Genomic DNA, 26,591 nt, shown 5'->3' with positions numbered 1-26,591 from the left:
CGAATTTGGCCCCCAGGCCTTAGTATGCCTACCCATGCTCTAGGCCAAGCCCATATAGCAAAGTTGGGCAACCTTTTTCAATCTGAAGATTGCAGCCAGCAGCACGGCACGATCAGGTGGTAACCAGCGCAGAAAATTTCTTGTCACAACCCCCCCCCCCCACACACTGAAATCTAGTTGGACTCCCAAGAGAAGGATTGACCAAAGTTGGTTGAGCTTTTTTTACGGGAGCCTTGGCCAACTCTGCCCCCAAAAGCATTAAGCTTTTTTGGGGGGTTGCAGGGTTTGGGTCCTGGATTAAGAGACCTTCTGCTTCTATCCTTCCCTCCACCCTACACATGTTTGCTCACCTGTCTCCTTCCTGTCCTCTCCCTGCCTGCCTGCCTGCCTCCTCCAGCAACCTGGGAGTGCAGGGCTGTCAAGTCAAAGCAGTGAAAAGTGTGGCAACTACCCCACTCACCCTGACGGCTCGGGGTAGGTGGGATTCATGGGCAGGCGGTGCACCGAATGTCACCCCCTTGGTGATGACACCTGGGGTAGTCTGCCCCCACTGTGCCCACCTTGCTCTGCCCCTGATTGCATCCTCTTGTGGACAACACTTGCCAGGAGCAAAAATGGGCAAGGCAAGGCATGTGACTCTTACCTTTGTACAGTACAGGTAGGTGGTAAAATGTGAATCAGCATTTAAAATAACATGGGTGTGGCCAGGAAGAGTATGGACCTCAGTTTGGCACCTTAGAAAAGATAAAGATTGGGTACAAAGCACTTCAGAGGCTCTCTGATTTGACTTTGTGTCCAAATCCTAACCCTGATTCTGTACAAAATTTGTACTTCCCCTATGGGGGTATTTTAAATATGGCTTTAACTTTCTTTCTTTTTTATTGACAGAATTGGATGAAATTGACGGGCACATTAGCATCTCTTGAGTAGAGAAATTGCAAATTAGAAGCAGTGATCTTTTTAGTACTGAATGCATGTGTGTGTGTGTGACAGAGAGAGAGAGAGAGAGAGAGAGATTGAGATTTTAAATGGCAGCTAGACCTAACTGCTGCACACGAAGAAAGTTTAATGGAGGTTTTTGGTGCATGGAGGTTTGCCAAGGAGGTGGTGCCGTGCTCAAGATTGCCTGCATTGCTCCTTCTTCCCTTTATGGTACCAGGTATGCCTTCCTGCAAGCAGCTGTGAATTTGGGGTTCACTGCAGACTTCAATGCACTTACGGGAAGCCCCAGGAGGGGCCCCAGAAATGGTTGTTTGCAGAGAAATATCTCCAAATAACTTGGACATTAAAGAGCAAATATTGCTATTATTGTCATTATGGTCATTTCCTATTGCCTTTCCAAAGCACTTAAAAGTATTTGAATAACAATGTCTCCATCCCTGTGGCAGATGCAGCGAGGAAGGGAAGGCTGGCGGTTTTGGGAGGAGGAAGAAACCATATCAAAAGAGCCGCTGGGGGTGCAAAAATCACTTGGCAAGCTCATTAGAGGGGGAACAAAATATAACACTACATTTCGAAATGGGAATCTCCATGTGGGCAAAGTCGCATGAAGGCCTCCGAACACAGAAGGTGCAGGAGCTTTTTCATTTATGCAAAGCGCCACCATTGCGGAGCGTGAGGCTTTCCCGGTTGTTTACCCAAATGAGCCCACCAATCTAGCAAAGTGTGTTTGCTTTCAGAGGCCAGTTTGGCCTCCCTGCATTTATACCACGCCTGGTATACTCTTTGTGCTGCCCCAGAGCTTGGTGGGTGATGTTGCCAGCCTTAATGGCCGCTCTGTAGCATTGTGCAATGGGGGCACCATCTATTTGCTTTGTTTGCTCAATCTCCTCCCCACCCTTTCCCGGCAGGTGTTTCAGCCCTTACTCTGGAATCACAATGACAGCTTTAATTACTAACATTTCTTGGCCAGCAATTCCACCTCTGTTGGCGCTTGGAGCAGCAGGGATCGTTGCAACTGAAAAAGCTTGAGTGGTTCACCCTACTGAGAGACAACTGTCGTCAGATGATCCGCTGCGAACAGCCAATCCCTTCTGGTGTTTCAGTGCTCTGCCCAGAACGGTCACCACACTTGGCCTAAGGATGACTTCAGAATCTGTAGTTGCGTCAAAGATCTGGATAGTACTTGCCTCCTTTAAAAACAATAAAAGGGGGCAGGGAATGCCTCTCGAAATATCATTGACTCAGCTCGAGGGTTTCCATTGCTGTGGCAGCTGGTTTCATTGATGTTGGGCCTGTGGCCGCCATTTTGAATCAAGATGGCAGGCTGAAAAACCACTTTGGCATGACTTTGCCCATTTTTTGGCACAGGTTTGGCTACCTCTCAAGAAAGTGTTACGAAACTTAGCACAAATGTTCCGGGGGCAGGGTCTACGTCAGTGCTGGTGTGATGGGTCCAAAACACAGAAATTACACTATCCTTTTTTTTAAAAAACAACACTTTTTGTGTCTACAAATTCCCAGGCACTCCCCACTAGAAAATACTAAATAAAAATTGTTTGGAACAGACCCAGGGTGTGTGTGTGTGTGTGAGTGAGAGAGAGAGAGAGAGAGAGAGAGAGAGAGCGCCACACACAGAGGGACACTAAGAATTTAATAATATAAAGCAGACTACGGCTGAATAAAATTACGTGAGACAGTCTAAATAAAACAGACTTCACTGAACGAAAAGCAAGCACTTCAGACCAGAGCTATTGCAAAGGAGGGATTTACTGACTCTAAGAAGGAGTAACTGAGCAACACTTCGATACCCAGATTCAAAAATTCAAACAGCAATATTAAATCAAAAGATAGTAACTGGGAAGACAGAGTAGGGAACGGAATGGAATGGTATGCTGACTCAAGAATGAAACAGCAAGATTAATTTATTATTATTTTTAAGGGGCTGAATGACGAAAGAACTGTGTGGATTTGGAAGGGAAGGGGGAGTAAAGTGACTGGACGGGACTTGGAAAGCCACAGAAATGCCTCCTACTGTTTCACCAGAACTTTTAAAATGACATTATTGCTTCTCGGAGAACTTGTGAAAGAGCATATGAAACCAAGGCTATTTATTCACGGCAGCAGCAACAGCACACACACACACAAACACACACACCCCCACACCCCCCCACACACCCCGCACACCAAAGCACTGATATTAGAGATCCCTGGTAAAACCAGTCACATGGATTACAAATTGGACTTACCAATCACAATGGAGCTGTACCCATCCCTGCTCTCTCCCCCCACCCCAATCACCAGTGCTTGCTTTCCCAATTACCCCACCCTGGCAGGCATTTACTTTTCAGCCTTTGAATTGCCAAGGGGCCAAAAATTATATTATTATTATTATTATTATTATTATTATTATTATTATTATTAATTCAATTTATACACCGCCCTATACCCAGAGGTCTCACAAAGCACTTTGGGGAGTCCCGCTTCAATCCAGGGCACCTTGTAGGGATCTCACCTCTTCTCAGATGGGTCCACCATCCCTTCAAAGCACCTTGCTTCATCTTGAGATTTGGGGTGCATCTGAACCTATGGCACACCCCAGTAGCGAGTGTATGCCAGCCCCAGCTGATCCCCACCCAATTGTTCAGGTTTGGCTGCAGATCTCTGTTCGTTAAATAATTAAAGCGGGGGACCCTAGTTCACCCCATCTCCCATGTCTCTCCTTCTAATTTTGGGTTGTGGGTGCCACCTGCTGCCCTTGTGCCTTCAAGGAAGAAGTTCTCTCTCTCTTCTTTCCCTTGATTTCTTCTACCACGCTTTAGTCCCAGACATCTTCTGTATTTCCTTTTGCTTGCTGCCTGCTTCCTCTTCAATCTCCCTGCTTGGTTCCCCTTTGCTCTTTAGGAGTGCCTGGGTATCTCAGAGAGGGGAATAGGCCAAGGAGACTGTCGGTGGCTTTCAAGCCGTGCTTCCAGATCCAAGAGTTCTAGGCTATTGTCTTGATTAACACTTCCCTAATTCATGCTTCACATCTCCAGGCTCCTTGGATGCTGCTTAGAGATATCAGGTTCCTGTTTATATAACACAACTTTATCCTGTATGCTCCAGGCGAGCCAAAAATCCAAGCAGGGAAGAATCCTGACGGTTTTGTCTTTCATTTGGCTGATGGGCTTTAAATATTTAGAAAAGCGAAAGTAAACATCTTCAAAAGGCTCCATGCACTCGCTCTTGATGTTCAAAATGGTTGAGATTTATAAACTCGGCAGCAGTGGGGTGGGAAAGGTCCCACTTTCTTGAGGACGTTGGGCTGATACTGCAAAATTTCCACCCAAGAATATGTGTCTGTGGATCCTCCTCTTGCCTGGATTTGCTGGTGAAGCTCCCTGGAGTGGTTTTTCTTTCATTAGTGAACTTTTCTTAACCTCTCCAGCTGTTAATGAGCTGCCTTGCAAAATAAATGGAGGGTGCCAGCTTGGCAGAGACTGTGCAGCAATGTTTGCTTAGGATGGCTTAGGAGGACCAAGAAGCCTTGCCTAGGGCAGACTTTTGACCTATTCACTGGCAGTAACCCAGCCACTGCATGTAAGTCATCCAAGACAAGGTGGCCAGATTAATCATGATGCGAAGTAGGCTGCAGAAGGCTCCCAATAACAGCCCTTCCACCATGTTTCTTGTTAAGCTATATTTTGAGCTTTCTGGAGATGCAAAACTACGTCGGGGTTTTGAGGGAAGCAAAAGGTCTCCATGTCTTCTGCATATCCCTAGGAACCCACCCATCAAAAATATTGATGCCAACTTGGAGAGGCTTCTGTAGATTGTTAGGGGAGTGAATATATATTTTAGTGGTGCTGGATTTTCTTACTGGGTCATTCATCAGAGTCCTACTCCTGCCCCCCATTCCGTGATCCATGAGGAAACTCTCTTGCGGCTCATCAGAATGTCCATCCATCTCACTCAGTACTGTGATACCTTGGGTTAAGAACTTAATTCGTTCTGGAGGTCTGTTCTTAACCTGAAACTGTTCTTAACCTGAAGCACCACTTTAGCTAATGGGGCCTCCCGCTGCTGCTGCGTCGTCGGAGCACAATTTCTGTTCTCATCCTGAAGCAAAGTTCTTAACCCGAGGTAATATTTCTGGGTTAGTGAAGTCTGTAACCTGAAGCGTATGTAACCCAAGGTACCACTGTATTGCCTACTCAGACTGGCAGCAACTCTCCATGGTCTCAGGCTGAGGTCTTTTTCTTCACCTGAGGGATATAGCCAATGTTATATGCAGGACCATAGTTTCAGCACTCCTGCTCTAAACCTTCATAGCCTTCCTTTAAACCTTCGGAACAAGCATGGTGTAGTGGTTAGAGCAGGCTTCCTCTACCTCGACCCTCCAGATGTTTTTGGCCTACAACTCCCATGATCCCTAGCTAGCTAGCAGGATCAGTGGTCGGGGATGATGGGAATTGTAGTCTCAAAACACCTGGAGGGCCGAGGTTGAGGAAGCCTGGGTTAGAGAGTCCAACTAGCACCTGGGAGACCAGGGTTCAAATCAGCACTTACTCATGGAACTTGCCCTGTGACCTTGGGCCAGCCACTGCCTCTCAGACTAGCCTACCACACAGGGTTGTTGTGAGAATGAAGGAGCAGCAGAACCATATATGCCACCTTGAGCTTTTTGGAGAATCGAGCCTTGTTGGAATAGTACACCCCATCTTCCCCTCATTCTTTTAACAAGGCACCCTCCAGTCTTTCTCACTTTCCCTACCCTCTTTCTTCTCTGCCATTGTCTCTTTCCTTCTTTCTTTTTCTTGGTTAGGAAAAAAAAATTGGGGGAGTACAGAGGAGGAAGGTTGTGCTTGCCGCATCTGCAGTGGGAGGGGAAACACACAGACCATCCAAAGAAGCTATAAAAATCAATATCTCTTAATGGAATATAAAAGGTGGTGAATAAGGAAAGTTCTTTTTATTATTATTTCTAACTCCCCAAAAGGAAAAAAAAAAGATGGAGGGGAATAAGAGAGAGACAGAGAATATAGAAAACAAATTATAAACTGCACAAACAGGATGACGGGGGGGGGGGAGCGAAATCTCTGGCATTGTCCTTTTAAGGGAAACTTAAATTACTGAATTTGGTAACTTGGAAATCCCTCAGGGATGTTAAGACATGGCCTTCTACTTTTTAAACCCATTACATCTATCTGGTATCTCTGGAGGGAGCCCAGTTTTAATAGTATCATCTGAAATGTAATGAACCCTTTGGTCATGATGAACAACCAGGAAGGTACAGGCCCCCAAGGAGTTCAGATTTAATTCCAAACAATCTGAAAAGAGGCACTTACAACCGCATATATTATTTCCTACTCTGGGAAAATAGTTGGGGCTTTTCTCTTTTTTTTTAAGAGGCATATGTCTTGGAAACTGAATACCTAATGTATATACATACACGCCTGGCTGGGAAAGGAAAATCCACATATTTAACATGCTGGATGCAAACACTGAGCTATTTAGAGAATCTGCGGCTCAGCCGCCTCTCCCTGCTCTGCTGTGTCTGCTGCTATGATTGTAAGGTGCTTGGAGCATAGATCTTACCTGTGGTGTTTTATGATGTTCCAACAGAAACAAAGAGAGAAACAACATCCCCTTTCCTTCTTTTTTGGAGTAGTTGACAAGTGGTGTCTGCAACAAAATGTTGCAGGGGATCCTCACTTTCTAGCAATGGCACTCTCACTCAGGCTTCTGGCCGGTCATCCAGCCAGGCCCTCCTTGAGAGCACTCCATTTGATATGATTTCATTTATTTATTCCATAAGAGTTATACTGTATAGCACTTGATTTTTTAAATAAAAAACCAACAACAACAACAACCTGAATGTGGCTTGCCAAAAGATTAAACAATAAAATGATAAGCAAAATGATCAACAGCAATCTATCCATATATACATGATTGCAATTTATTGCCCACCCTTCGCCACAAGGTACCGAGACAGGTTGGAAGAATTTAAAATACATTCTTGAAACCATCTAAAAGAATTCACCATCATAATAATGATGTGGATCCCGAGAACACATATCTCAGGTGTCAAAGGTAAGGATGCACCTTTGCGGGGAGGAAATGCTATAATTTAGGCGCTGTCACAGAGAATACCCTTTCCTGGGCCATGACCACCCCCAAACATCTGAGGGGGGTGGAACTACTAAGGCCCATCTAGTCCAGCATCAAAGACCCTGATGTTGGAAAAGACTGAGGGCACAAGGAGAAGGGGACGACAGAGGACGAGATGGTTGGACAGTGTTCTCAAAGCTACCAGCATGAGTTTGAGCAAACTGCGGGAGGCAGTGGAAGACAGGAGTGCCTGGCGTGCTCTGGTCCATGGGGTAAAAAAATAAAATTCCCTGACACCCACAAAGTTGTTTTGCCATTGTGTTGCCCAGTGTCGGATTTAGGTTTGATAAGGCCCTAAGCTACTGAAGGTAATGGGGCCCTTTATATGTCCAGCTGTCCTTTGTCAACAACAAATTGTTGCTGTTTTTTGTGCTGAATATATGCTATATGGTAATTTATGAACCTAATAGGTATCTAAAGCCATTTACACATGTTGTCCTGCAACCAGTCCATGCAGAATGTAGGCAAATGAGCAAACCAGTGGTATTTTAGGGAGCAGGCTAGCAGGCAGGGCCCATTACTTACATCATAGGAGCCTACACAACACAAAACACTGTTGCTGTATGTAGGCTTTATTTTATTTGTTTTTTATCTTATATTATGGAAACATGCAGTTTTTCCCCCCTTTAAATATTTTTAGGGCCCCCAAGGGAGACGTATTATTCTACTACAGTCAAACCTCTGTTTCTGAACATCTCTGTTATCGTATGTTTCGGCTCCTGAACACCAAAAACCCAGAAGTAAATGCTCCAGTTTTCTAAAGTTTTTCGGAAACCTAGCATCTGACACGGCTTCCACTTGAGCGCAGGAAGCTCTTACAACCAATTGGAAGCCATGCCTCGGTTGTCGAATGTTTTGGAAATTGAATGGTCTTCCAGAATGGATTACGTTCAACAACCAAGGTTTTACTGTATTATTATTATTATTATTATTATTATTATTATTATTATACCCCGTCCATCTGACTGGGTTGCCCCAACCACTCTGGGCAGCTTCCAACATTTATAAAAACATAATTAAACATTTTAAAAGCTTCTCTATACAGGGCTGCCTTCAGATGTCCTCTAAATGCTGTATAATTACTTTTCTCCTTGTCGGGGGGGGGGGGGGTCGCATAACTCCATACCCTCCAACATTTATCTAATGAAAATAGAGATGTCCTAAGGAAAAGCAGGACATTCCAGGATCAAATCAGAAACCGGGATAGCTTCTGTAAATCCAGGATTGTCCCTGGAAAATAAGGGACACTTGGAGGGCCTGAGCCTCCACTGCACATTTTTCTGCGGCTGCTAAAAAGCATTTTTGTTTACACAAGCCTACCCAGAGGTTGAGAAAGAGGATGCAAGTTTTAAACTGTTTTTAGCCTATTATGATTTTTTACTTTTTGAACGTCTCAAATTATTGTTACCAATTTATGGAACCTATCGCCCTCCAGATGCTGCTTGACTTCAACTCCCATGATCCCTCAGCATTGATTATGTTGGCTGGGGCTGATGGGAATTAGAGTTCAACAACTGGTAAAAGGTAAAAGTTAAAAGGTAAAGGACCCCTGGACAGTTAAGTCCAGTCAAAGGCGACTATGGGGTTGCGGCGCTCATCCACAGACAGCTTTCCGGGTCATGTGGCCAGCAGGACTAAAGCGTGACTGGTGCAACGGAACACCATGATGGAAACCAGAATGCACGGAAACGCTGTTTACCTTCCTGCCACAGTGGTACCTATTTATCTACTTGCATTGGCATGCTTTTGAACTGCCAGGTTGGCAGGAGCAGGGACAGAGCATTGGCAGAGGAAAGGGGGTGGGGGAGCGCACCGTCCCCAGCACCATCGGGGAAGGGGGTACCATCGCAGCTGGTCCCCCACCGGACACATGCTGCACACACCCCACCGGACACATGCAGGGCACCACATCCCCACGGGCGGTGCACCATGTCCCCCGGATGTGCACTATGTGCCCACAAGCGGAGTGCCATGCCCCTGGGATGCACGCCAGCCACACCCCCGCCTGATCTCCACCCCCAATGCCAGAGCATGCAGCTTCGCCACTGGGACAGAGCAATGGGAGCTCACCCCGTCGTGGGGATTTGAACCACCAATTTTCCGATCGGCAAGTCCAAGAGCCTTAGTGGTTTAGACCACAGCGCCACCAGCAACTGGAGGGCTATAGACTCCCCATGACCAATTTTGTGAATTGCTGCTTTTTAGAACAGTGCTATTTCATGGGTTCTTTTTATCAGAGAGCTGGTGTGTTGTGTCATAGCTAGAGTTTCAATCTAGGACCTGAAGACTCAGGTTCAAACCCCCACTCAGCCAACTGGGTGATCTTTAGCCAGTCACTGCTTCTTCACCCAGCCTACCTCACAGGGCTGCTGTGAGGAGAGAAGAAAATCCATGTATACCACCTTGAGCTCCTTGGGGGATAGGTAGGACACAAATGTAATAAATGAAATATAAATTATTTGGCTTCTGCTGTGCACTGCCCTGTGGCTTATGCCAACGGCAACATAGAAATAACCCAATTAAATTAAAATGAATAAATCAGCCATTATCCTTCCTGAAAGCCAGTTCCACAGGACCACCAATCTCATTCCAGTTCTTGAAAAATCCACCTTTTCTTTTCCCCTTCTATGTGGCTTTTAAAATGTCCTGGTTTTTTTAACTTGAAAACTCACTGGAGTTTGGTGTCGGGGAAGCCTAATGGGTCTTGTTCAGCAGTGGAATCAAATGGAGGAGAAAGTGGTTTGTGTGTGTTGAAAGAAAGAGAGAGGTCAATAAACACAGAAAGCTATGTAGAGTACCTGAAGTGGAAACTGTGTGTTCAGCCATTTTCAAATAAAGCAGGCAAAGAATGCCCTATAAATAGCTTATTAAACTATTTATGATTTGTGCCTCCTCACGGGGGGGAGATCAGCATCTGTGGGAAGCCATTCACAGGTGTTTGAGCTGAAATTCCAGCAATCTTGCCCTCGCTATAAAATAAAAACCCTACCCCGTTCTTCACAGTTTTCCAGAATCCTGCTTCTTGAGCCAAGTTCTTTGTCACCATCTGTCGTGGGAAGGCTGAAGCCCTCTAGAGAGGTTGTTTGGCTGCCGTTTGTTCTGTGAGAATGAGCATGAAGGTTTTCTGTATTTTTGGAGTAGGTGGACATCCTAAAAGATGTAAGAAGGGCCCCCCTGGATCAGGCCAGTGACCCACCTAGTCCAGCATCCTGTTCTCACAGGGTCCAGTGAGATGCCTCTGGGAAATCTCCATGTAGGGCTTAGGCATAAGAGCACTCGCCCCTCCTGTAGTTTCCCAAAAGTGCCATTCAGAGACATTCTGCCTAAGAGAGCGCCAGTAGAAAATAGTCATCATGGAGAGGAACTGCTGGGAGTTCTCTTTTTCTTTTTCTTGAAATCATTTTTATTTGATTTTACAAATATAAAGTTCTAACAATACAATCACACACACCAACAGTTAAAAGATTCCCTCGAATCTCTGGAATTCCCACCTTCCCCTCCATGGGTCCTTTTGTTAAACTTTTTCTACTGCATCTTTTTCAATAATCCATATTTATATACCGTATTTTTCCGTGTATAACACGCCCCCATGTATAAGGTGCCCCCTATATCGGGGGACTCAAAATTAAGAAAATGGGGGGAGATTGCCCCCATGCATAAGACTACTCCCCCCTTAACATTATTTTTTAGTTTAAAAAAACCCTAGTCTTATACACGGAAAAGTATGGTAATTCCAATATCTCCATGGTGCTTGCTACATTACAAATGTTATTGCAATCTTGCTAGTGTTTTCATCTGCTTACAGTGGTCTCCAAGATATAATTTTTTCCCATTCTTTGTTGAAGTTTTGGTCTTCTTGGTTTCTGAACTTTCCGGTCAATTTTGCCATTTCAGCGTAGTCCATCAGTTTAATTTGCCATTCTTCTCTGGTAGGGACTTAATTTTCTTTCCATCTCTGAGCTAACAGCATCCGTGCGGCTGTCATCGCATGCATAAAAATACTTTTCTGCTGCCTTGGAATATTGGCACCTGGGAGTTTTCTCCTCCTTTGTTCTTCCTGCTTTTCACATTTCCCAATGTGCTGTCATGTGACTATTCTGGTTCATGTAAAACACTTCTCTGAGGGCAAAAAAAACCCCCAACCCTTATGGATATATTATTCATCTTGGCCTTAAGAGCCCCACACTTCCATCTCCAACTACACCCATATAATTCACAACACAAAAAAGCCAATCATTACATCAATACAATAGCACCTCAGTATCAGATCATTTCAAAACATACCGGTAAGTGGTCACCAAGATTAGGCTTACTCAGATTAGACCCACTGAAATTAATGGAACTGGCTAACTTTTATCTGTTCGTTTCAGTGGGCCTACTCAGAATAAAGGTTATAACCCAGTACGACAAATAAATCATTTTTGATAATATAAACATCACAAAATTTTAAATCATTATAAAATAAACTGCAAATCATTAAAAGCATTTCCATCAACCATAGCAAGCATTTCCAATACAATCACATAATAACATTAATAAAACCAGCAGCCACTGCACAACGGCACCATGCAAAGTTGTATAAAAATAGCAAATAAAGTATACAAGATTTATCGAGGCTAAGAGTTAAAGAGGGCACAATTCTTAGCAGCTTGATCATATATTATAAAATGCATCTCAATTAATAAATCTATGTTATAAATTAAGGGGGTTAAGGGTTCTAAGTCCTACCCTGAGTAGACCCACTGAAATTAATGAAGCTACGTTAGTCATATCCTTTAAGTTCAGTTGGTCCACTAGGGAGTAGAACTAACTTTGGATGCAATCCTAAAACTTGAATCACAGAATCATACAATTTTCAAGTTGGAAGGAGCCCTGCGGATCATCTAATCCAATCCACTGCAATGCAGGAATATGCAGGTGTCCCATCCAGGGATCGAACCTGCAACCTTGGCGTTATCAGCAACACGCTCTAACCAACTGAGCTATCCCGGCTAAGTGTACCCATGGCACAGAGTTGCTGTTTAGTTCTGCCTGAAGCAGGGATGGAGGACCCATCGCCCTCTAGCTGCTGCTAGACTCCAACTCCCATCAGCCCCAGACAGCATGGCCAATGGTCAGGAATGATGGGAGCTGGAGTCCCAAAACATCTGGAGGGCCACAGGTTCCCCATTCCTGGCTCAGAACAAAATATTGTAGCAAATGTGGAGAGGTTTCCTAGGGAGAAACATCTGAAAAGCTAATAGATTCCCCACCCCCCAGTAAGGCTAATAAACATTTCTTGAGGGGGGGGGGACCTATAACATTCCTGGAGGCAACAAGAGCTCCAGTGCCCATTATTGCCATACTAAGATTCTTACTTTCTTTTTCTTCCCTGCGACACAAAACCCCCTTTGCACCTACAAGTCCTCCACTCATGTTTCGAAGTGCCTCTTTATCTTGAATCTTTCAGCTCGGATCTGCTTCTGATTCATAACCACCTTTAATTAGGTGCTGGCACCTTTGCCATGCTGGCTGCAAGGGAGAGTAATTAAATTTAATGGAAGCCACCCTCGCTTTGAAGCTGGCCATAACTTAAGGCTATCGGGAGAAGCAATTAAAATGCAACTGCTGCAGGTCTCTCTACCCATTAACCGCACACACAGGTGACTACACACACACACACACACACACACAGAGAGAGAGAGAGAGAGAGAGAGAGATGTATATTTCAGTCAAACTCAATAGTTTTCTATAATGCACTCAGATTATATATGTTGTTATTGTTACTGAAACTTCTCTCCCACTGTTCTTTAAAAAAAACAAAAAGGCAAGGGGTCTTAAAACATAACACCACCTCAAAACAACAACACTATCCAGAATCACCGCAGCTCAAATGGCAGGATCCCATGGATGCTTACTCAGAAGGAAGTCCCCCTTTGTTTCCTGTAACATTGAACTCGGCGGCACTGTGTAGGACTTTGCTGTGTGAGGTTCAGAGTCAGAGACAGTCACCTGCATCACAAGTACGTCCAAACCAAAACCTGGAGAGGCTCCATTGATGCAGGCATCAATCCCCTGGCATCTCCAGGTAGGCTTGGCAAAGGATCCTTTCTGAGTAATCTGCCAAGTCAGTGTCGATAATAGTGACCTTGGTAGACAAGCTTGTCTGATTTGGTACAAAGCAATCCCACCCACCCCATATTTTCTGTTCGTCTTGGACCACATTCCCCACTAACCTATGATCCTGATTTTATAGATGATTAGGAACAACCTACTGGGACACGGGTGGTGCTGTGGGTTATACCACAGAGCCTAGGACTTGCTGATCAGAAGGTCGGCGGTTTGAATCCCCGCAATGGGGTGAGCTCCTGTTGCTCGGACCCTGCTCTTGCCAACCAAGCAGTTCGAAAGCATGTCAAAGTGCAAGTAGATAAATAGGTACCGCTCCGGCGGGAAGGGAAACAGTGTTTCCGTGCGCTGCTCTGGTTTGCCAGAAGTGGCTTAGTCATGCTAGCCACATGACCTGGAAGCTGTACGCCAGCTCCCTCAGCCAATAAAGCGAGATGAGCGCCGCAACTCCAGAGTCAGCCACGACTGAACCTAATGGTCAGGGGTCCCTTTACCTTACTAGGAACAGCCTCTATTGAGATATCATCTATTGTCAAATAATCCTTCCACTGTGGAGGTATTCCAGGTTTAAAAAAAAGAGAGAGGTGGAATTAGTAACCTGAAAACATCCATCAGGATGGCTAGATCAGCTTCGCCTTGTATAGTTTGGCTAAAGCAACAGCCTTGCCTACCAGAGTGGTGGTTGTATATGACATCACCACTCTAGAACCTCCATTCTTGAACATTCTGTTTGGCCTCCAATCCCACCCTGCCTCACCAGACCAGCTTCTCCAAGCCAGCTGCGTAGAGAACCATCCAAAGAATGTCTGATCCCAAGCTTCTAGACATCCCAGCTGTGATCTTTGACAATGGGTCTGGATTATGCAAGGCTGGCATTGCTGGGGATAGTGCCCCAAGGGTGGTCATCACAGCAATTGTTGGCCGCTCCAAAGCCAAAGCCACAATGCTTGGCGCTGGCCAGAAGGAATTTTACATTGGAGAAGAAGCTCAGTGCAAAAGGGGCGTCTTATCACTGAATTACCCCATTGACCATGGCATCGTGACATCTTGGGATGACATGGAGAGGATATGGAGGCATGTCTACGAGTGTGAACTGAGGATCAAATCCAGCGACAGACCAGTGCTCTTGACTGAAGCCCCGCTGAATCCTCTCCAGAACCGGGAGAGAATGACGGAGATCATGTTTGAAAATTTCAAGGTGCCTGCTATGTATGTTGCTGTCCAGGCTACTTTGGCACTCTATGCATCAGCACGGACCACGGGGATAGTCATAGACAGTGGGGATGGTGTCACTCACACAGTCCCCATCTACGAAGGCTACTGCTTGCCACATGCAGTCTCCAGGTTGGACGTCGCTGGGCGGGACATCACTGAGTACTTCATGAGGCTCCTTCTGGAGAGTGGGCTTTCCTTCGTCAGCACAGCAGAAAGGGAAATCGTGAAAGACATCAAGGAGAAGCTCTGCTACGTGGCTTTAGATCCCATCCAAGAAATGAAAGCTAAGCCAGAATACCTTCTCAGAGAATATAAACTACCAGATGGCAATATCATCAGGATTGGAAGCCAGCTCTTTCGAGCCCCTGAAGCCCTTTTCGCACCAGCTAACATCGGTGTCGATGCTCCCGGAGTCCACAAAATGGCTTTCAACAGCATCATGAAATGCGACATTGATGTCCGCAGAGATCTATATGGGAACATTCTCCTCTCGGGTGGATCCACCTTGTTTTATGGCTTGGATGAGCGTATCCTGAAGGAAATGCAGCTTCAAGTGCCAATCGGGATATCAGTAAGGATCATTGCCCCGCCAGAGAGGAAGTACTGTGTGTGGATCGGGGCCTCCATCCTGACTTGCTTGACATCTTTCAGACAAATGTGGGTCACCCTCAACGATTACAAAGACTTTGGCCCAGGCGTCGTTCACCGGAAATGTTTTTAAGACTGACAGCCTTCACCTGTGACCTTGCTAGAACAAAGGGAGCTCAAGAAAGGCCACAAACAGGTGCACTTCCCAAATATTTTCTTTTTTTAGAAAGAGATTCAGCTGTTGTCTCTTTGGATTTATTGGCTGGCCAAAATTTAAAAGAAAATAAAAAGAGAAACACACATTTGGATCATAGTGGCTTTTCATTGTTATCATTCTGTGTGTTCTGTGGTCTAATGCAGGGGTCAGCAAACTTTTCCAGCAGGGGGCTGGTCCACTGTCCCTCAGACCTTGTGTGAGACCGGACTATATTTTGGTTTTTTTTGGGGGGGGGGTGATGCAAGAGTACCATGAGCCCCAGCGGCTACTTACCTGTGTCTTGCGAGCGGCAGGGGCTAGCGGCGGTGGTGGCATCAGAGGGATGATGAGTGGTGTGTGAAAGGCCTCCAGGGAGGGGCTGCTTAAAATGGTGGCCACTCAAGCGCTGCTGCTGCTGGCACCAACAAAGCCCAGCCCTCTTCCTCCTCTAGGCAGGGCAGGGAGAAGCCAGGAGGAAGGAGGAGGAGGCGGCGTTGTGTAAGGTAGAGGGAAAGAATGTGCATGCTGGCGATCCAAATGGCGATTCCCGAACCATCCGCAAGCTGGATTCAGAAAGCAATTGGGCCAGATCCAGCCCGCGGGTCTTAGTTTGCTGACCCATGGTCTAATGGCTAAGATATGACTGAAAATAAGGGAGGGTGGCAGGCACTGGAAGGGAACCAAATTCAAAGAAATGTTTGTGGTCTATTTGTAAGAATCTGCCTTATATCAAGTGAGACCATTGGTGCATCTTGCTCAGTATCTTCTACAAAGCCTGGCAGTGGCTTTCTAGGGTGTAGATGAGGAACATTCTCAGCCCAACCTTACGTAAATCAGATTGGTACGTAAGGCTAGTTGCAGGTTACAGGAATCAGCAAGTTCATGAGAGGTGAAACCCGTTACTAAGTGCAAAGCTAAGATGTTGATCCCACAAGTAATACCCACCCTACTGCATCTTCTTTTTGAAGCATGGAGTGGGCACAGCTCTTTGTGTGGCAAGTTGACTGGAGTTCCCAGACTGGGCAAGCAAACAGGCAGTCCTCTTTGTGTTTGAATAGGTGGCTTTGGCTCATGGTGGCCTCTTTGTGTCCATGACAAGGGAGGCAGAGTCTCAGACAGCTCAGTATCAGACACACTTTCAATTATCTCTCCTAACCATCTCCTGAATGCTAAGAGGAGATGCTGATGGTGGCTCATGGGCAAGAGGCAACAGATTGGGTATATCAGGAGGGAAGGAATGGGACATTCCTCTGTTATCCCACTTTGGCCTTCGCTGGGGTCCAGATCTCCACTCCCTAACCTGCTTGGTCCTTCTCCTTAGTATCAGGCACCTCCTGTGGCTGTAATTTGACAGCCTTCAACTCACTGGGACCTTCCCCTGGGTCTTCCAGCACTAACTCTGTATGTGCCTCCCACACCTCATCTGGATCTAACCACCCACTCTACAACACTTCCACAGACATGTGACATCAAGAGGACATCGCACACACTGCTCTGAGCTCCCTTTGAAGATGGGTGAGATAAACGAGTAATGGAAAAGTACACATTCCAGTAATCCATGGACAACAATTGAGGGGGTCCTCTTTAAGATTTATCCCTGCCCTCCTGATATTCTCTTACTCCAGCTGGCATTGCCTGAAATTCTGCTACTTCCCTTGTTCTCCATTACCCACCCCTAAGATGCACATTATTTCTTCTTCTTTACCTGTCCCCAACCTCCCACTTAATCATGGGAAAGAGCAGTGCCCCCCAATATATCAGATGTTTTAGACCACAGCTCCCATCACCCCGTGCAACTTTCATCAATCCTGCCCATTGGCCATACTTGCTGCAGTGATGGGTATTGTAGTCCAACACATCTGGAAGGTGCTGTGTCATAGGAAGGCTGGGCCAGATGTTCTAACCCTCTTCCTCTTTCATTCTTTCCCATGGCAAGCCCTGAGGCTGGGCTGGGGCTGGAGGATGGAAGTTCATCCAGGGCCCCATGATGCTGCAACACTGCCCACTTCCTTGCCTCTCCTAGTTCTCACCTCTGGCCTCATGAGTCTGAGAGTCAAGTTGTTCCCGATAAGCATTTATTTGGCGCTGTGGGTTAAACCACAGAGCCTAGGACTTGCCAATCAGAAGGTTGGCAGTTCGAATCCCTGCGACGGAGTGAGCTCCCATTGCTCAGTTCCTGCTCCTGCCAACCTAGCAGTTCGAAAGCACGTCAAAGTGCAAGTAGATAAATAGGTACCGCTCCGGCGGGAAGGTAAACGGCGTTTCCATGTGCTGCTCTGGTTCACCAGAAATGGCTTAGTCATGCTGGCCACATGACCCGGAAGCTGTATGCCGGCTCCCTCGGCCAATAAAGCGAGATGAGCGCCACAACCCCAGAGTCGGCCACGACTGGACCTAATAGTCAGGGGTCCCTTTACCTTTACCTAGAAACTTGCAGCACATCTTCCTCCTACCTGCACACAGAAAGCCTTATCTGTTTGGGGAAAGTGGGGGATTTGTGCTCTTTCAGCTTCTTCTATTTCCAGCTGATGGATTTCTGGCTGATGGATTTGTGCTTCATCAGACATGACACAGTATGGTGTGGATGCATCTTAATTATACACAGGTAAAAGTGCTCTTTTGATGCCGTTCCCCTTCCCTGGGTTATAGTCTAGGCACTCAGGAGACCAAACTTGCCTCCTTGCATATGGAAAAAGTCCTCATTATTGTAATATGCATTAAAAATGTTTTCAAACTCATGAAGAGACTGATTAAACACCAAATGAATCAATCTAACTGCATGCCTGAAAATTAAAGAAAGATTTTTTTAAAAGCATCATCATCAAATTGATAGCTAAACTAATAAGAGCAATTACGCAACTGCACACATAGAGGTTTTATCAATCTTCTGGTTTCCTAGAGACCACCAGACAATAACAGTGAGCAAACAATCACTAGCTGCCTTGCCCATTGTTATGTAAACCAGTTGTCACTGATCTTAGTGGAGGGCTTTGCACCTTTTAGTGCTGACACACTGTTTCAAGAATGAAGTTTGTTTCTCCCTCTTGAGATGCCAAGAACATGTGCCGTTGAACCTTCGACGCCATAAAGTGTTTGTGGTGCCATCTTCTCGGAAGCTAGTTTGAAATGGTCCACGAGAATGAGAAAAGTAAGTCCCGAGTCTTCAACAGCCAAGCTGTGATTATTGACAATGGATCTGGACTGTGCAAGGCTGGGGTCTCGGGAGAAGTTGGCCCGCGGCATGTCATCGCTTCCGTCCTTGGGTGCCCCAAAAGCAAATTATCGCTCTCCAAAACCAGGCAAAAGGAATGCTATGTAGGCGATGAGGCCCAAGACAGGCGAGAAGTGTTGTCGTTGAGATATCCTATTGAGAGCGGCATCATTACTTCATGGGATGACATGGAGAAGATCTGGAAGCACATCTATGATAAAGGGTTGGGAATCAAAGCATTTGAGAGGCCTTTGCTAATGACGGAATCGCCTCTAAATCCCAAGGAAGATCGAGCCAAACTCACTCAGCTGATGTTTGAACACTTCAAGGTGCCTGCCTTTTACCTCTCTGTCCAGGCCATACTATCTCTCTATGCTTCAGCCCGCTATACTGGTATAGTGATGGACAGCGGTTTTGGGGTCACCCACGCAGTGCCAGTTTATGAGGGATATTGTTTGCCCCACGCCGTCACCAGGTTGGATATTGGAGGCAGAGACATCACTGAGTACCTGAGGGAATTACTTCTGGAAAACAGGCAATACTTCAGAAATTTCCCCGAAGGGAACAACATTGTGGAAGACATCAAAGTGAAGTTGTGCTTCGTAGCCCTGGATGCCCACCATGAGCAGAACAAGAGGTCTGAGGACTACCCAAAGGAGTATGAACTTCCTGATGGCAACAGGATCAAAATTGGTGATGCTCTCTTCCTAGCTCCAGAGATCCTTTTCACACCCAGCAGCATTAAGAGAAGTGGGCAAGGCCTCCACAAAATGATTGCCAAGAGCATCAAAAAATGTGACCCCACCATCCGGAGCATGCTCTATAGCAATGTATTGCTTTCAGGAGGTTCCTCGCTCTTTCCGGGATTAGACGAGAGGGTCTTTAAAGGGCTCGAAGCTCAAGTCCCTCAAGGGGTTCCCATCAAGGTCATAGCACCCCCAGATCGGTGGTTCTCAACATGGATCGGGGCCTCCATCATTACATCCCTGAGCAGCTTCAAGCAAATGTGGGTTACTGCTTCTGACTACAGAGAGTTTGGACCAAATGTTGTCCAGAGAAGGTGCTATTAAGGAGGACTTGGGATTTTGCATCACATACTATACCTGTAAACAACCATCAACAGCTACAGCTACTATAAAACAATGCATTCACCTCTTTCAGAGGATGGAATAAAAATGCCTTTGCAGGTTTTAACAAGTCACATGAGGTTTGTGTCAATCATTTCCTTGCCCAGTTGCCTTAAATATGGCTTGATTCTTCATGGTCCTACCAGGGATGGGGTGGAAATTCATTCAGTCCGCATTCTGCTGTGGACCTACCTAATTTGCTCACCTTGAATCCAATACGCAAACTACAATGCAGCTTTCCTTTGAAATCCTCATTTCTTGGACCGTTGTGTTGCATTCTCCAACTCAAAAAAGGTATGCAAAAAGAATATTAGGAAAATGTGATACAGAAAAATGTATATATTACTGAAACAGCATGCGAAGATGCATTGTGTTAGAGGAGATTGCTTCCAAATGATTATTATTATTTATTAAATTTATTAGTCTTTTTTGCCATGGCAACTTTCAATATTTTAAGCAAAAAAATAAACTCAAACATACATTAAAAATGGCGTTAAAAATCTAAATGAAAATACTTTTTTTAAAAAATAGATTAAAGCATCCCACCCACACAAGAAGGCCATAAATAATTTGCCTGGTGCCTAAAGCTATGTAATGATGGCAACCAGGTGAGCCTCCCCGGGAAGAGCATTCCACAAACAGGGAGCCACCACTGAAAAGGCCCGTTTTCGTGTTGCCACCCTCCAGACCTCTTGCACATTTATTAGGAGAAAAGCATGCAAAAATGAGCATTTGGGGTGAGCTTGTTCTTCGCTTTTTAAAAAGCAAAGTGTTGTGGGAATATGTCAAACTGAACTAATGAATGGGAAAATGAAAAACTTATAGATTCTCCCACCCCTAAGACCTTGAGTGGTCTGGGAATCCGACCTCGGAATGTAGTGATCATTCTTCCCTACTGCTCCCAGGAAAGAGTTTGGGTTCCTCTGCCCTTTGAATATCTCAAAAAGGCAGCCATATTAAAGTTTGGGAAAGGAGAACTGACTTGTGTGTGTGGCCCTGAACTGCAGCACAATGGTGGAGAACCTGTAAACAATCCAGATGTTGTTGTCCTCCATTTTCCAGAAACCCTAGCTAGCATAGCACATGGGCATGGGCTATGGGAGTTGTAGTCCAACCACATCTGGAGGGCTGCAGGTTCTCCATCCCTGGTGTGCCAATATCTGAACGAGACCAGTGCAGCTGGGTTGTGTCCAGTGTTAGTACTACTCCAATTTAACTGATGGGTTTTTATAGACATGGACAACTTAGGTTAATCAATTACAATGGACTCATTCTTAGCTTTGTATCTTGCTTCAAAAGACAAGAGTCATGATATCATTATAATGAGAATTAACTGGCGTACTAGGTGTGGAGAACTTAAGACTAAGGGCCAAACACAGCCCTCTAGGCCCCTCAGACCTCTTGTCTTCAGAACTTTCACTAGGCCACACACCCTTCTCCCCAGGCCACACCCCTTCATTGGTCCTGTTTCACACCCTGTGTGTTTTGAATGGCTGGAAAATATCGTTGAGGTCTGATAATGTATTGTCTGGATAGAGGCGTGTGTGACTGTGTGTAGAAACTAGGCTCTCCCAATTTTGATTCTGGCCCCACCCACCTCGTGCATGTGTTCACTTCCCAAAGGTTGCATAGAAGTCCTGGGTCTCAAAAATGTTCCCTACTCCTAATACCATAAGTTTATCTGACAATAATATACATATCCTTTGGGGAAACATTGAACCAGTTGCTCTTCATTTACAAATGAAATAATTTTTGGTTAAATCTAACAAGGAGTCTGAATCATCACACTGATTTTAGGGATGGGTTTGTTTTGACCTTTAAAGTTGGTAATAGCCAACTATGTTCTACTCAGAGTAAAGGTATTGGAAACTGATGAACCCATATCATGACTTTTGATTTCAATGGGTCTACCCTGAGTAGGATGAGCACTGGACACAACCCAAAAGGACATTTTCTTTATAATGCCTTTGCTTTGTAGGGTGAAATATAACTCTTCCACTGGTGTGCCATTTCACTGCCCCTTTTTGACATCACGATGCATTTCTGATGTCACCTTAATGACCTCCTCCATGTGGGCTGAACAGTCAAGGCAAGAATGCAAACAACTGTGTTGTGTTAGTGAGAGCTTTCCAAGCTGGTGTGGGAATTTCACAAGGGGTAAGACAATGGTTCAGCCTCCATTCTTAACTGGGCATTTGTGAACAGAAAATCCTTCCTGATATTCCAGGCTGTCTGGGAGGCAGAGACACCATGGTTCCCCATGTCCATGGTGCTCTGAACCTTCCTTCTTGAGACGGGAATTGAAAAACGGCTGTTCATCAACTCTGAACACCCATTTCTGATGCTCTTTGTCATCCAAAACCATCTTACAGTTTCTGGGAGGAGAATCTGTTTCCCAAAGCATATGCAACATGTTTGTATATTTAAAAAGCCACTAGAGGAACGGGAAAGGGGGGAAAGTTCCCTTTTTGTGACACTTAGAGATCTAGAATATTGATGGCCCAGTGTTCCATCCACAAAGAAAGAACAGTAAAGTGGTTGAACATCCTGCTCCTTCATCTTTGGGCATGTCTCACCACGCAAAGGCAGATCTTCCAGCCGTCATTATTGACAATGGGTCTGGGCTATGTAAGGCAGGTCTCTCTGGAGAGCAGGCACCAAGAACGGTTGTTGCTACAGTAGTCGGCTACCCCAAGTCGCAAGCGATCATGTTTGGTCCTGTCCAGAGGGAGTCTTATGTTGGCAAAGAAGCCCAAGCCAAGAGAGGTATCTTGTCTTTTAAATACCCTGTGGAACATGGAATAGTAACATCCTGGGATGACATGGAGAAGATCTGGAGGTACATCTACAGACGTGGGCTCAGAATAAGAGCCCATGAGAGACCCGTGCTGGTGACAGAGGCCCCCCTGAACCCAGTGCCAAACAGAGAAAAAATGACAGAGATCATGTTTGAGAACTTCCATGTACCTGCCATGTTTGTGGGCCTGCAAGCTTTGATGGCCCTCTATGCCTCCGCTCGCACAACAGGTTTAGTCTTAGATAGTGGAGATGGCGTCACTCTGACTGTCCCTGTCTACAAAGGCCATTGTCTGCTTCATGCCATTTCCAGGATGAATTTTGCCGGCCGGGATATCACCAGGTACCTGACAACGCTTCTCTTAGAGAGTGGCCACAGCTTCTTGAGCTCTGCCGAGAAGGAGATAGTGAAGGACATCAAGGAGAACCTATGCTACGTAGCTTTAGATCCTGACTATCAAAAGGGCAAAACCTTGGTTCATAAATATATCCTCCCGGATGGAAACCCTGTCCAGATTGGAGACCAGCTCTTCAGAGCCCCAGAGTCCCTCTTTAAGCCAGCAGATGCAGGACTTTCAGCACCAGGAATTCACCAGATGATCTTGGACAGTATTTCCAACTGCGACAGGAGCATCCACCAGAGCATCTGGAGGAACGTGATCATGGCGGGTGGGTCCACACTCTTCTCTGGCCTAAGGGAACGGCTTCTGAAGGAGCTTCGAGCACTCGCGCCCAAAGGCATGCCGGCGAAGGTGGAAGCACCCGCAGATAGGATGCACTCTGTTTGGATTGGAGCGTCAGTGCTTACCAGCTTGGCTTCGTTTAGAGACATGTGGGTGACCCAGCAGGAGTACAAGGAGGTTGGCCCGACTGTATTGCAGAAGAAATGCTTCTGAGATGAATAAATGGCCAACCAGAAAAGGAGGAAAAAACGACACACACACACAACCAACAACCAAAAAGAAAAATAGTCAATCGGAACAGCTGGGGAGTGGCTAGTAAAACTTTTCACAAAGGATCAATGTGTTGCAGTTTTATATAGCATGGTAAGAAAAGGTCCCTTGTGTGTTTGCTTAAAGAAAGACCCCTTGTTTGGTATATTTTTGACGACCCTGTTAAGTTGTTTTATATAAGCTGGGGAGGAGGGGAGTGTATTTAAAATGGCTAGAATGGCAAAATTGTTTTTTTGCCAGACTTTTAAACCCCAGAGAGTCAACCACCTCAGATTCTACAGTATGCCCACAGGGCCTTGGTTCTTTGCCATTCGCCATAAATATCCAGAGAATATAAAATGAACCAATAATGCAGAATGGGGTTTCGCTGAGCTTTGCCCCAAACATAAAGAGAGAGTGATTTGAATAGAATTATTGGAGAGTATTGCAGTGCCTGATGCGAGCGACTCCCCCCCCCCCAAGCCTTCGGGGCCCCACACATTTTAGGGGCCACATTACAATGGATCCAAATAATATTGATTTGGTCTTGAAAGAAAATTATGTGGGTGCCTGCTCTGCCTTTTTGGTAACCCAGCACTGGTAAGAAGCAGGGTCAGGATGGGGTGTGGTCAGGAAAAGGGATTGTGGCTGGATAAGGGACATGGCCTGGGGATGGACCTGAGGGGCCAGATCGAGAGGTTTGGAGGGCCACATTCATTTCCCTGCCCGCCAAAGTTCCCCATCCCTGCTGAAAGTGAAGTTTCAGAATGAAGAGATTAAGCATTTGGAAAGTGAAGGTTCAGTGACACACTTCATCGTACGGCCTCGAGGGCCAAGGTGAGCTCGGGGGCTGCTGCCTCGCCAAGCTGATTGGTGCACCTTTGCCAGGGCTGTTATGAAATCCGATTCGGCAGCCGGCAGCCTTTTGTTCTCCTTCGGCGTGTTACGTTTTAGCAGCCCCGCTGGAAACGTGTAAACAAATGAGGTACAACTGTAGCCAGTTTAAATATTTTACAGCTCACTGACTTCCATATGAGAGGGGATTTACAGGAGTGTACGGGGCTCGACTCCTGCGCTGGTAATCGAACACAGAGGCAAATCCAAAACACACCACCTTGGAAATTTGACACAATGGAGGAGCTCGACACTGGAGTTGAGGGAAGACTTGGCATTGCCTGCAAAAGTTTGCATGTAACGTACTCTCTGCACTCACACCTTGCTTAGGAGTTTCCCATAAGCATCTGGTTGGCCACTGCGAGAACAGGGTGCTGACCAAGATTGGCCATTGGCCTGATCCCCTATTTTAATGTAGATCCCCTTCATTCCGTGGTGGCTGGTCCATTAGTGCCAACGGGGCATTTCTCCATCAGTCTGCTCTTCTTGCTTACAACCAGCCTGGTGGGGAGGTTCATCAGCTTCCTCCTGCTTAGTCTCAGCGTTGCTCCTTGTAGAACTCAGAAGAGTTCAGAATGGACAGGACAAAATCAGATTCTGTTGTCTCTGCCTGCCATTGTCTCTGGTGCCACATACTGTGGACCTCACCACTTTCTGCCCTGCTCAGCCATCACTGCCACCATTTCTTTCTTTTCTTTAATTTACCCCCTCCCTCCACAAAAAGGTTCATCAATATGAACACTATTGGATTTAGGACCTTGGCGGCCGCAGTCATTGGAGGACAATGATTGACCTCCAAGGCATTTTGTGGTTTTTATACTGTGAGACATGTAGGTATGGGGTGGTATAATAATATTAACAACAACAACAACAACAACAACAACAACAACAACAACAACAACAACAACAACAGTGGTACCTCGGGATGCGAACGGGATCCATTCCAGAGCCCTGTTCGCATCCTGAACAGAACGTAAGACACGTCTGTGCACGTGGGGGTCACATTTTGCTGCTTCCACACATGCACATGATGTCATTTTGACTGCGCATGCTCGAGCGGCAAAACCCAGAGGTAACGCACTCCATTACTTCCGGGTCACCATGGAGCGCAACCCGAAAATACTTATCCTGAAGCGTATTTATCCCGAGGTATGACTGTAATAACAACAACAACAACAACAACAATAACAACTGTTCATATCTGTGGCTGGGTGTCCCCAGATCCTAACCCTACACCACACTGGCTCTCATTCCTGCCAATGGACCTTTGCCTTGCTTCGGGAATGAAAGAATAACAAAATTTCCTCAAAGGGAAAGATGTGTGAAGGGTTGTTGTTTTTCAAGAAATTACGATGATTGAATATGAATATTTTACACACCCAAGTTCAAAACATTGTTTTTCTTGGATGCCTCTGCCGCCTTTCATTACAGAGCAACCTGACGTTGCATAACTGAGACGTATCCCCTTTCACATCTGCGGGAAAAGGAAGGCTAATGAGTCCCGGGAAAGCTAACTCGCTGCATGTGTGGTGGCAGGGGCGGGGGGCAGAGAGGAGAGGCGACGGCACTCAAAAATGTTTCCAAATTAAATATATATGTATCTAATAGTTACATGTAACCACTTAATAAAACCTTGGTAGCAGAAAGGGGACCAAAACTAAAGTGGAGTGCCGCTCAACGCACAGACCCCGGTAAGATCATAAGAGCCAGGAGCCTATCTGATCCAGCGTCCTGTTCTCACATGGCCAACCAGATGCCTGAGGGACATCTGCAAACAGCACCCAAACACAAGAGCAAGGGTTTCCCAGCAACTGGTATTCAGAAGCATTCCTGCCTCTGGCTATGGAAGCAGAGCATCGTGGTCCCAGCATAACGTATTTTTCGCTCCATAAGACACACTTTTTTCCTCTTAAAAACTAAGGGGAAATGTCTGTGTGTCTCATGGAGCGAATGTGTGGTCCCTGGAGCTAAATTGCCGGAGTGCGGCACGCTCCTGAGCTGCTCTTTGGGGCTGGCAGGGGAAACCCGGGCTTCCCCCGCCAGCCCTGGGAGCAGCTGGCCAGCTGCGCACAGATGCCCCGCGCTCCTGAGCAGCTCTGGGGTAGCCCGTGAAGCCTCCGCAGGGCAGCGCTGTGGAGGCTTTGCGGGCTACCCCAGAAGCCAGAACAGCTAGAGGGAGCGCTGCCTTCATCCTTCTGCCCTGCGGAGGCTTCGCGTGGCTATCCCTGGCTTTTGCGGGAGGTGGGGGAAGGGACAGAGTGCGTGACTCTGTCCCTTCCCCCACCTTCCAGAAAAGCCCCCAAGAGCTGTGCTCCCTTTAAAGAGTGTGCAGCTCCTGCGGGAGGTGGGGGGAAAGCCAGGAGGCTTGCTTTCGCTGAAGCCAGGAGGGCAAGAGGGATGGGTGCGCACCGATCCCGCTTGCTCTCCTGGCT

The 26,591-nt window shown here is 46.2% G+C and overlaps 2 protein-coding genes and 1 long non-coding RNA gene across 3 annotated transcripts; 2 read left to right on the top strand and 1 right to left on the bottom strand.

The window, feature by feature from the left end:
• Positions 1-1,873: 1,873 nt before the first annotated feature.
• On the bottom strand, positions 1,874-13,209 carry LOC307222261. The gene is made up of 2 exons (XR_013841691.1): positions 12,493-13,209; positions 1,874-2,129 (listed from the first exon to the last, which is right to left on the bottom strand). It is a non-coding gene; the product is annotated as an uncharacterized lncRNA (long non-coding RNA).
• A 719-nt stretch (positions 13,210-13,928) lies between these two features.
• Positions 13,929-19,611, top strand: LOC307223428 (uncharacterized protein). The gene is made up of 2 exons (XM_079989395.1): positions 13,929-15,133; positions 18,320-19,611. Exons 1-2 carry the CDS (start codon positions 14,003-14,005, stop codon positions 19,478-19,480), a joined length of 2,292 nt encoding a protein of 763 aa, XP_079845521.1. The 5' UTR covers positions 13,929-14,002; the 3' UTR covers positions 19,481-19,611.
• A 1,992-nt stretch (positions 19,612-21,603) lies between these two features.
• Positions 21,604-23,351, top strand: ACTRT2 (actin related protein T2). The gene has a single exon (XM_079986559.1). The coding sequence runs from the start codon at positions 22,105-22,107 to the stop codon at positions 23,227-23,229; it is 1,125 nt and encodes a 374-aa protein (XP_079842685.1). The 5' UTR covers positions 21,604-22,104; the 3' UTR covers positions 23,230-23,351.
• Positions 23,352-26,591: the final 3,240 nt, after the last annotated feature.

The sequence above is a fragment of the Podarcis cretensis genome (genome assembly GCF_951804945.1).
Source record: "Podarcis cretensis genome assembly, chromosome: 8".
NCBI classification, from domain to species: Eukaryota; Metazoa; Chordata; class Lepidosauria; order Squamata; family Lacertidae; genus Podarcis; species Podarcis cretensis.
The sequence above is the reverse complement of the archived record's forward strand: the minus strand, read 5'-3'. Positions and strand labels throughout refer to the sequence as shown.

Coding starts and splice junctions, on each gene's coding strand:
- ACTRT2 (XM_079986559.1), top strand. CDS start 22,105: ATGTCTCACCACGCAAAGGCAGATCTTCCAGCCGTCATTATTGACAAT.
- LOC307223428 (XM_079989395.1), top strand. CDS start 14,003: ATGTCTGATCCCAAGCTTCTAGACATCCCAGCTGTGATCTTTGACAAT. Junction 15,134..18,319: donor TCGTTCACCGGAAATGTTTT/TAAGACTGACAG, acceptor CTCGGAAGCTAG/TTTGAAATGGTCCACGAGAA.